This window comes from Gymnogyps californianus, chromosome 25 (genome assembly GCF_018139145.2).
Source record: "Gymnogyps californianus isolate 813 chromosome 25, ASM1813914v2, whole genome shotgun sequence".
NCBI lineage: Eukaryota > Metazoa > Chordata > Aves > Accipitriformes > Cathartidae > Gymnogyps > Gymnogyps californianus.
In genome coordinates, this window is record NC_059495.1 from 1,319,607 (window position 1) to 1,331,165 (window position 11,559).

At 59.5% G+C, this 11,559-nt stretch overlaps 1 protein-coding gene across 1 annotated transcript in view; it reads right to left on the reverse strand.

The window, feature by feature from the left end:
- DSCAML1 (DS cell adhesion molecule like 1) overlaps window positions 1–11,559 on the reverse strand; it is a 110,273-nt gene extending 98,714 nt beyond the window's left edge. The window contains 2 exon segments of the mRNA XM_050910963.1: window positions 2,331–2,648; window positions 11,478–11,559. Coding sequence (XP_050766920.1) covers window positions 2,331–2,648; window positions 11,478–11,520 — 361 coding nt within the window. The 5' untranslated portion in view covers window positions 11,521–11,559.

The window sequence follows — 11,559 nt, forward strand, 5'->3', positions numbered from 1 at the left end:
CGGCAGGATTTCCACCTCGATTTCCCGGGCTTTCAGGGCACCCTGCTCTGCTGCAAGAGGTCAGGACGGAACCAGGGGCACATCCCAGGCTCTCCCCGGGGCTGCACGGTGACACTTGCCGGCAGGCTCCACACACTGGCTGTCTGGCAGAGGAGACCAGCAGCAGCCATAAGATGTTAAGTTCCAATGCGCGGAGGGCTGGCCCACCTTCACCTCTCCTGTGCCTGCCCGCAGCTCAGCCGCCCTCCCGGCAGGCAGAGCCCCCCTGCCCCACGGGAAAGCGGGGAAGAGGGTTCGGAGTGGCCTCCGGCTCGCTCCGGTTATTTACCCGGCGGGGAGGACGAGGGCCTGCGCCGCGAGGGCACGGGGAGAAGCCTACCACGGAAAGGGACTCCAGAGCCAAAGCAGATTAGCTAGCAAAAGCCTCCTTAATCGCATGGAGCAGGAGGTTTATTCACGGGCTTTAAAGGCCAGCGGGGACCACGAGGAGCATCCAGCCCGGCCTCCTGCACGCTCACCGCCGCCACCACCACCCCAGCCCGGAGCGGACCTCGCACACGGGCACCCACGCTCGCCCCCGCGGCTGCCCCAGCACCCCTGCCCCGCGCCAGCCGCCGCCGCGGCCGGGGCTTCTGGCCTTTTGCTGCCACTGGGAATAATTCCCGCAAGGGTACTGTACGGCCACAACTAGCACGCTTAGAACTTTCCGTTGCCCAGAGAGATTTGCTATGACCCCAAGAAGCCCTCAGCATGTGGGAGAAGAGCAAAGCAAAGGCTGCCTGCCCGGCAGGAAGGCAAGGACCGAGACAAGCTTTCTCCCCTGCAGCACACCCAGAGCACCAACCCTCCAGACAGCGGAGCTGCCATCCTTGCTGCTCGAGCCCTGGGCACCCGCAGCCCCTGGCACCTTTGCACCCCCTGCCAGGGAAGTCACCGGCACCAGAGGAGTCATGATGGTCCACAAGCCGTCCCCGCACAGGCAATCAATCGCCTGCTGCAAAGCACGGAGCCAGCCGGCGTGCCGCAGCCCTCACAGCCACAGGGGACACGGCCACGTCACCCCACGCCGAGGGCCCACGCGCCCTGCCGCACCCCGGGGTGCTGGCAGGCACCAGCTGCCCGCAGCCCTCGCCGCTGCCCGGCTGCCCCACGGGGAGCCCAGCCTGGGGTGCCCGGCACGAGGAGGGCAACAGCTCCGTGCCGCACATCCGCATCTACTACAGCCCATCTGTTGCCATCCCGCCTCCACCGAGCTGGGGTTTATAGGTAACCTGATAGCGTTGGTAAATAATTCACTCTGCGGAAGGGGGTTAATACCAATTTACTCTGCAGTACAAGGTATTAAAATAAAAAACCCTGTAGTCACTTCTGTCATGTTCCCTCTGCTAGCCCCACTTTTAATAGGTTACATAATGAAGCCATTCCTGGGCTATTAGCCCTCCTCAGCCTGGTCAATAATTTACTATAATGGCTTTTGGAATCAGCTCTTTGCCATATTCCTCCTTTTTTCTTTGCTTAATAAGCCTTGGCGTGCTGGGGCTGGACGCCACAGTGGGAACAGAGAGGCTCGAGGAGGGCTGTGGGCCATAGCAGGGGTCTCCCCACCACGGACAGATGTGGTCCGGCTCCTCCTGCAGCCGTGAAAAGCCCCCATGCGTGGCTGGGTGCGACAACACCGGTTCAGAGGGAGAGGACCTCTCCTGTTGCGAGGCTGCAGCCGCACCACGGCCTCCAGGCACTCACTGGAGACCCCCAGGCCGCGCGACCCTTCCCAACTGCTCGCCCCAGCCCTCTCCCAGGCAGCAACCAGCCCGAGTTAGAGCTGGCTCTTCGCTGGGGCAGGACGCCGTTTTGCAAACGCGTATCGGCAGGCCTGCTTACAGCCCAGCACCCTGCCCTTCTCCCCGCAGCATCGATCGATCCCCTCGCAACAGGCCAACGCAGCAGCTCGGGTTCCGTGCTCTGCTCCCCGGCGGGCAGCGGCAGCGCCTTGCGGCAGGGCTGCCGGAGCAGCCCAAGGTGCAGGCAGAGCGGCACGGCACGGCACGGCAGCCCTCGCAAGGCAGCGGGCGCTCGGTCCCACTGCTCCGCGCGGGACAGCGATCACACCAGTTGCTCCCATCCCCGTTCAAAGCAGCCTGGCTCTGCGGGTGGGACAGCAGCGCTGCTGTCCCGACGCCGGCGCGGTGCCGGCCAGCCGTGTTATTGGCCTGTGCCAGGGAGACAGAGGCAAGCGGAGTGTGCTCGACGGGCCAACCGGCGGGCCATGGAGAAGACCGGAGAAAAGCCAGCACCTCGTCCAAACCCCAGCGCCCAGAGAGAGCTCCTACCTGCTTTAACACGGATGTTTGGGCTCCTGATTTTGCCAGCCGAGTTCTCCGCGGTGCAGAAGTAGTCGTTGTCGTGGATAAAGCTATTGAAGGCTGATGGCGAGAAGGGGTAGAGCTGCAAAGTCCCATTGGCATGGACATGCCGGATGTGGGGCACATCGTAGATGTCGTCGCCTGTGGCCAGGTACCACCGAAGGACGGCGCTGGGTGACCCTGCTGCCGGGCAGGGGATCACCACCCCCACTGTGCTGGAGAAGGTGACCTGCTGGATAGAGTCGTTCACAAAGTAGAGGCTGGTTCCAACATCTTCGGCATGTGCTGTGGAGAAAGCAGAGGCCGCAACGGCGGGGGGGTTACTGCAGAAGTCGCCAGTCCCCACCGGCACAGAGAGCACCCCCCCAGCACGGCTGCCCCGAGCCCAGCCCCTGGCCCCCGTGCGCGGCAGAGCAGAGCAGGGGAGCGGAGGAGCATCAGCGCGTGGGCTGGAAGCATAAAGGCCACCTTCACAGGCCAGCGCTCTTGCTGGCAGCACGGATCAGGGATCACAGGCACCTAACCAGGACAACTGGGGGCTGTGCAAGCAAGGAAGGGTACCCAGGGCATCCCCCCCAAGGCTTCCCCAGGTGGCCCTGAGCGTGTGGTCCGACCGTGCCTCAGCACCCACAGGCCTGAGGACACCCACATGCAACAACGACCACAAAACCAAGCACAACAAACCGACACCGTTTCTCCTGCAAGCCCCAACGTCCCCCCGGCTGGAGCAGTGGACAGCCAGCATCCCCGTGCCTCGTCGGCTCCCCAGCGCAGCCCCAGCCAGCCCGCAGCTGCAGAAGCCCATCAGCAATGCCGACACGTCCAAGCAGGGCAGATATCCTTCCCGCTACCCTACCACCGCCTCCAAACGCTGCAGCAGCAGCGGCCCCCGGGAGAGGGGCAGCAAAACCGGGTGCAGTGCTGCTCCCCTCTCCCAGGGTCAGAGGGAGGGGGAGCCCAGTCCCACCCTGCCCTAAGCCCGAGCCGCCGCCTGCCATCCCCGCACCACCCGAAGACCGAGACACGGGGCAGAGCCCAGGGCAGAGCCTGCAGCCACCCGGGTGCCCGGAGGCAGCTTTCCAGGGCACCGCGAGCACTGCAGAAAAGCGCTTCCCTTCTTCAAAATGAGGGAAGGGACCTCTTCCCCCAGCTCCTCCAGTCTCTCCTTCCCACTCTCCAGGACCACGAGCTCCCCCTTCTCAACCAAAGCAAGGACGATTGCCTCTAAATAAGGATGAGGAGGCCCCCAGTCACTTAGATCCGTTTTCTTTTTTTAGTCACGCTCTTTCCAAGTGGGCGGAAGGACGGGGATATAGAAAGCGGCCCTCGGCGGGTGTATTAATAGCTCTGGCTGAGAACACCGCTCGTGGTGCCGCAGAGCCAATAAGCAGATCACTACCGTGCCGCCGGTTCAAAACGAGTCATGGGGGACCCTCCGTGACCTCAATTTCTTAACTTGGGGAGGAGGGGACAGGAGCGGGGGGAGAAGGAAGACCTCATCCCTACGGATAGCCTTGCCTCAGCTCTGAGGGCGAGCGCGCTGCGGCTGCTCGCCTGAGGAAAGGCCGGTTGAGCGTCACTGGCCACAGCCGCTCACACCTCCCCGCCAAGCTTCCTCCAGCGCCCGGCGGCGGCGAGCATGTGCCTCTCCTGGCTCGGTGCTGTGCCGCCAGCCCGCTCCACGCCGTCCTCAACCGGGTCAGGATGGGAAGCCCCCAAACACCTCACCCCTTCCCAGAGCAGAGGCCCCTCCATCCTTTCTCCCAGCCGGACGTACAACCTCGTGCCTCTTTCAGCACCCACGAAATCAAGAGGTGAGAGCATCTGGTTCTTGCTCTCTGTGTACTCTGCACTGAATCGTCACCTAAAATGACCAGGTTGCCTCCTTTGCCTACTCAGAGCCCTGCTGTCCCCCGTCAGGGGCATTGCACAGCCAGAGCTGCCCAGCAAAGCCATCCACGTAACGGATTAGCTGACTAGCAAGATCCAGCGCTGCCACCACACGAGACAACAGATTTATAGGTCGGGAAAGCATCTCCGTATCTCCCCACCCACCAGTTCCCTGTGTCCATGCACAGGTAGAAGCAGACAAAGCCACTTATTTTTTTCCTCCCTCACCAACAAGCGCCAGAAGAACGACGGACCAGAGGAGGAAAGCTGCGCTCCAGCCGAGCCTCCTGCGCAGCGGCGCCAGGCTTTGCAGAGCCACGGGGCCACCGCACGGCCCTGCAGATGTCATTTCGTGACATCTCCGGGCTGGTTGTCGTCATGAATCAGCATTTCCCTTCATCAGAACAGCGCGGTGCTTCTCCCAAACACACGAAAGAGAAAAATGCACGTTTGCAGGCAGAGGAAGGAAAACAAAGCACGCGCGAGCAGCAGCGTGCTATTTGCGGTAACGCCTGTCGCCCGAGCAGAGCAGAAGATGGCTGGAGCCAGGCACACGGCGTGCAAGGCGCCCAGCAAAAGCCACCCGTCGCCCATCCGCCGGCTTTGGACCAGGAGCATCCCGCTGCGCTCAGCACCCCGTCATCCACCCGGCTCTGCCCCAGGCTCTGTCCAACATCTCCGCCCCAGATGCCAGACCACGGCTTGAGAAGGCTCCCGCCATAATAAAGATCGGAGAGCGTCCACAGCCTGGCGGGGAAACATCTTCTTCCCAGGCAGCGCCCAGGAAGGTTTAGAGGTGGACGGGTGAGGGGCTGGGGCGAAGAGTGGAAAAATACCTCATAAACAGAGAAATTCAGATTACTGGTAAAGCTTTTTCAGGTCAAAGGGGGAACCGGATTTCCAATAGAAAATGGAAGTTATGGGATTGGCAATAGTTATGTGACAGACGCATAGAGTTAAATCCATATAATCTCCTTTACCATTTAGCATTGAGCACCATCCTAATTCCATGTTTCATAAAACTGCCTCCAAATCACTGAGAGAGATTAAAAATTTAGAAATAGCACTGCAATATTTTTAAACCAGAAATCACTGCTCGCATCTGGTCAGATGCGCTGACCCTAACCTAAATATCGAGGGCATTAATTCGCATGAACCTGAAACGAGGCGGCCAGAGGAGCCAAAATGGAACAGTTTCTGCTGGGGAAAACGCAGCGACGCGGGCGCACAGCACCAACCCCGGAGAGCAGCCCGCCGGTAGCTGGAAGCTACACAAAGCCCAGCGCGTAGCCGGACACTGTCTAGCTTGCTCTGAAAGGCATGTATTTTAAGTTATCAGAGTGCAATCTTCTTAAATTGTAGTAAATTACAACCTAGAGGTATTGAAATATTAATATCTCGATCTGAGCTGGGAGAAGCAAGTCATTTTGCTATCATCCCTTCGGAATATTTACCAGTCTTGATGGCTGGACTTTCCAAACTCCAACACCTTCAGCGGCGCAGCCAGCCTCGGCGCCGCAAAGCGCTGGGCTGTGCAGAAAGCACTCGCCTCTGCTCTAACGAGTGGCTAAGGCAGAGCGGCCGCAAACCGACCCCGGGATCTGTCACCAAGCCACGCACTTCTGGAAGAGGCGGCTGAGATGTAGGCGCGAGTCCTGCATGAGGAGCGGCACCGGCTGAAACCTCAGCGGGTGTAAGCACAGAAATGCCGTCACCTCCCAGGTGAGAGCCCAGCAACGCAACCCCTCCTCTCCTCCAAACCTCACGGGGCAGAGCCCGTCCTTTTCCGTGAAGCGGATTTAGGACTGGTCTCAGGCAACGATCAGCTTCGTGCCAGCGCAATGAGAGAGCCGTTTCTCCCGAGCTAAGAAGCTTTTTCTGCCCGCGATGCACGTACATCACCCGCGTTGGCAAGTTACTTGCTCAGGACCCCACAGCCGGTCCCGTGCCCGCCCAAACCCAGCAAGTTTCTCAAGGCTGAGCGAGTCCTTTTGCACATCAGTAACTGGGTGGAAAGCCGACAGAGATGGGAAAAGGCTAAACAAGTTGTGTTTCAAGGGTGTACGTGCAATCCTCTGGGCACAGGCAATCCAGCCTGGGCCGATACCCTTCCTCAAGGGGCGGCAGAGGTCGGTGGCTGCCCGAGTACTTCCTTACAAAAGAGCGGCCACTCGAGGCTTGGCCGTTTGCCATGATTAAGCGTGTTGCCGGCATTCAAAAGGAGGTTTTGCAGCACCTCGGAAAGGGCAGGCGCTAGACTCCAGCTCACGTCATCCCACTGGCAGTGCCTTTCCCAAGTCCCCCCCCTCGGGCTTGGCGGTCTGTCCACCCGGGTGCCCACCCCGGCCGTCCTCCAAGGCCGGGTGAGATGCTGCTGAGGCACCGGCACAGCAGAAAGCCCAGGCGCAGGCCAGCAAAGGGACTGTAAGAGCCACCGAGGCTTCTCCAGCCGCCAGCTGTAACGGGCTGCAGGGATGCTGCGAAGAACAGCAGGCTAATCGCCACCTCGCCGCTCATTTATTATCCTCATTAAGGGTGCTTGACATCTGCCCTGTTCAAGGAGAAAGCGAACCGAAGCTTGGCACGCATTGCGGGGTGGGAATTACAGGTAGGTGGCAAGTCCCAGCCTTTCCTCTCTTAAGATACGACAGTAATTCCATCACATACTGCCTGCCCATTTGTAATGCTGGAGCAGTCTTTGGCCTTCCCCAGAACGAGCTTCCCTCAAGCCCTCATCTTCAGGACGCTTTTAATAGCCTTTCTCCTAATGAAGGGAGTGACCTTGGAGCTGAGAAAGCGAGAAGCGGCACCTCGGAGCATCACGGAAGGGACGGGGAGAGAAGCGGCTGAGACGAGGCGAGAAGCGCGAGGCTGGTCGCCCTTCCGAGCGGAGCACGAGAGGCGCGCACGCCCCGCCAGGAGCGCAGCCCACGGGATGTCCAGCCCAAAGGGTTAAAGCTGTGACTCCGAGCCGAGCGGCCTCCCCCTGCGCTTGTGCCCCTCAGGGACCGGTCTCTGGGGGGGTGGAAATTGTGCCACGAAACGCCCTGAGCAACGGCCCGGGGCCTTCAGCTGGCACCCAGCACAGCAGCAGCGATGGCAAGTCCCTGCCACGGCACCTTCCCTGCCCTGGCGCTGCATTTTGGCCGCCGCAGGAGTCCCACCCTTGCGGCACAGCCCCTCTGGGCCTGAGCACCGCTGTCGTTGCCGGCTCGCAGCTGCCGTCACCGCGAAGCGACGAGGGAGCGAAGGAGAACTCTGCCTCCGGTCCTCTGCGGGTAAGGGCACCGCTCAAACACGCTGGGAGTGCAAGCCGCCTGCTCCTTAATGCATCTGCATGGAAATTAAGGCCTGAACCACCTCCAGCTATTACGACAGCACCCAGGCTGAGGCTGTAACCCTTGCCTGGGAAAAAAAAAAAGCTCTCCCCGCTGATTGCCCTGGCCCCTGAACCTCCCACGGCAGCTTGCCGGAGGTACCAGTCTCACCACCCCATCCACACAGGGGGCTGACCCAGAGCTGGACGTCCTCCAGCTCTGCACCATCTCCCGAGCCCCCCAACCTGCCCGAGCTCCCCCCGGTGGCCCTCTGCTCCGGGGGGTGAGGAACGAGCCCAGGGACCACAGGCAACGGCCTCTCCCTCCCCTTCCACAGCCCACCTCCACGTCTCAGCCACGCCGAACACCAAGTCTGAGGAGCTGCAGCCGAGTCCTGAGGGGACGTCTGGTGACATTACCAAGCCAGGGTGACAGCAAGGTCGTCCCCCTCCCTGGGGAGGCCGGGGCCAAGCCGGTACGAGGGGCGGGCGAGGGGACGCACCAAAGGCACTGCACGCCTGCTGCCAGGCTTCCTCCGGAGCCGCCGGTCCACGCCGGCCGGCGAGCCGCAGCCCGCACGCTCGCTTCGCGAGGCGGAGACAAGGATTTCCACCACGCGGCCGACAGGTACGAGAAACGAGGGGAACGGATCAACAGAGCAAGCCCTGAAACCTCGCTCACCTGCTCCTTTTCCCCTCCGAGTTGTGCTCGCTCCCTTCTCTCGTGGAGAGGAGCCGACACAGCCCGTTCCAAGAGGCAGCAGCTGGGGCAGGCAGCAAGCGTTAGCAGGAGTCGGGAAATGGATTTCCCAAATATTTGGTACAGCTCTGCTGGCAGATGATGGTGGCAATATGCGGATTGTATGCGGTGGGGTTTATGTCTTAGGGATCTGCAAGCAGGGCAAGGGTAACTCAGAAAATCACGATTACGTAAAAATCCATAGCTGGCTATAATCTCGATTTCAAAGAGAAGAAAGACTCTGCACCCAAACCTGCCACTGCATAAGCCTCCCAGTAAAGCACGCGTCGTAACGACTGCAACAACTGCCTTCCTCCTTCGTGCCCTCCTAGGAAGTCGCGCTTATTAACAGTCTGCTTATTCGGGTGTGAGATGACTTCATGCCATCCAAGGCACAGCTCGGAACCCGCGTGCTGCCATGTCAGAAGAATTCCTGCCACAAAGAGAGGCTTCCAGTTTTATTCGTGCACTCGGCTCGTCAGCTGCTTCAAAGGAGGACAGAGCGCTCCCCATCCCTCCGCCTCAGGACCGCACGGGCAGAGACCAGAGCGCTGTAGCAGAAAGGCGCCCGGTGCCACGGCTGCCCAAAGCTAAGCCCACGGCTCCCGAGCAGCCCCCGTCTCCGGGCAGGGCTGCTCGACAGCACGTCCCTGGCGCTCGCCACTCGCGCGAGGCGCAGCCCATGCCTCTGGAGAACAAATGCACCGAGAAATATTAGGGTTGCCTATACGGATTTTCTCAGCCAAAGGCAGGAGCAGCCCTAAGCCCACGCCAGGCGCAGGTAAGGGCTCTGGGCAAGTGGCCATCGCGGCTCCTTGCGCTGGGAAATTCTGGCTATCCGCAGGATAAACAAACACCGGGCGGGCACGGCGAGGAGTTCAGCACTGCGGGCTTCTCCTCCGTGCATTTAATGAGGTTTCCATGTTTCATTTCAGAGACAAACGAGCGCCGTGCCACACTGGGGGGCCGAGATGGGGAGAGATTAAAAAACGCAAGCTGCATAGATCACTGCACCCAATATAGGAACATAATGTAAATGCAACGCCAATATAAATCAGGCGCCAGAGAGATCCAGCAAGAACACGCAGGGAGATGCTTTCCCGGCTCCAAGCCTCTCAATTTTGACCAGTATGCTCTTCATCACGCCGCTCGCCACTCACCTCCCCTCCTCCTCTGCCTGGCTGCTCTCACTCACACTGCCAGACCGTCTTTCTGCTCAACTCCCTGCTCGTTTGCTTGCCAACCACCTAGTTTCGTTTATTTTATAAGCGGGGGAGAAATAAGCAGCCTCGGCCCGTCGAGGGGTTTCCAAACTTCAGTGGTCCCCTGGATCGAACGTTTATTTGCTTTACAGTTTCCACTTGAGCTCTTGCTCCACAGCAGGCACACGTTAAAAGGATGTGCTTCGATGCCCAGAAATATTAGGCATCCGAAAGGTTTATCATGCATTAAGCAATTCATTTTTTTTTATCCTATTATTATAATGAAACTTCCATTGTATTGCCGTCCTCTCTTCGGAACCGTTTCACTTTAACACTTTCCGTCACCGGGGCTGTTCAACCCTGAAGATACATTTTATTTCTTAAAAAAAGAGAAAATGAGGCCACGAGGAATTGTGCTAATGGAGGCTTTTAATTTGCTCTTCTCAGAAGAGCGAGCTCTGTGGGAAGGGATCCCTTTTCCAAGAAGCTGGGGCTGAAAACGTGCAAAAGCGATAAACCCAGCGCAGCTCTTTATTATTTTGACTCTTGGGGGGGGGGGGGGAGAAGAAATTGTAGCATCCTCGACGGCTATTTGTTTTCGGTTTTCTTTTTTCCTTTAGCACAGTAAAAAATGCAAATGTAAGCAAAGCAGACGCTGGCACGTTCAGCTCAGCAGATCCTAAACACAATAGCGATTTTGGGTAAAGCTCCCAAACGCAGCTTTACTCCAGCTCAAATAAAGCAGCTATTCCATAATTAATAATTGATGGAATAATTGATCATCACCGCACAACCGGAGAGGACGCCCTATTAAATCTCAGTAAATATTTTTCATTGGATTAACATTCAGATAAATGGGGAACGTAATAGGCAGCAAGAGGAGTCTCATGTAAGGAGGCAGCTCCGTCCCCTTTCTTTCACTTTCCTCATTTCCTAAAATTTCCCCCTCGCTGTTCTCAAATGTCAAAAAAGATAATTAGGGCAAATGTCACCTCACATCCTCCAGGCAGACAATTTTCCAAAAGGTGGGCGCTTCCATCGCCGCGTCTGCGGGCTGGGTCACGGGCATAGAGGTAATTTATTACAGAAGCGTAATTAAAAATTCCCGCAGATTCGGAAATGGGCGATTCCTTTATGTAACATCGATTGATCGTTGTAACAAACGCGCTGGGGTTTAACTACCCGTGTTACGTGCAGCTCCTCGGCTTTCTTTTTTAATTGCGTCTACAGCAGAGACTCGGTTTGGAGCATTACCTCTATAGATTTGGACGGCATTCACTTGATCTCCAACTTTAAATTAATCTCTAGTCTTTAAGGGTGCGTCTCCCCGGCACACTTGCTTCGTGATTCCCCCCCCCCCCCCCCCCCCAATCCGATTGATACCGAAGCGCTGGGTTACGCTTAACACAGCATTCCTAGAGGGAAGGAGGCGATTTTTAAAGCATCCCTGGATTTAGTCCGCCTTACGGGCTGAGGCTCTTGCTCTAAGTAGTCCCGGGAAGCGGGGACGCGGAGCGCAGCTCTCGGGAGCGCCGCTGCGAGCCGTGGTCCCCAACGCCGGCCCCGGCGAGAGGATGCCGCGGACGCCGGTGCGGTGTTTCATCCCCACGCAGCCACCGGCGCCCCGGGGGGCTCCGCCGAGGAGCGGCTCCGGGATGGCTCCGGGCCGCGCTGCCGCCGGCCCGGCCCCGCTCCGCCGCTCCCCGCCGCGCCCCGAGCCCCCCCCCCCGGCTCCGCTCCGCTCCGCTCCGGCCGGGGCGAGCGCTCCGAGAGCCCCGGCGAGCTCCGGCTTCCCCGGGGCAGGCGCCCCGAGGACCCCGGGGAGGCCGGTTCGTCCCGCGGGGGCGGCACCGAGAGCCGCCGCCGGCTCAGCCCCGGGCCGCCCGGCCGGGGCACGGCTCCCGGGGGAGGGAGAGCCCGACGCCGCCCGGTGCCCGGTGCCCCCTCCCGCCCCGGGGGCGACGTACCTTTCCGCAAAGAGTACAGCAGGAAAAAAGTTACCAGCCACATGCCATAAAGAGCACCTATGGCCCCGGGCTGCGGCGCAAT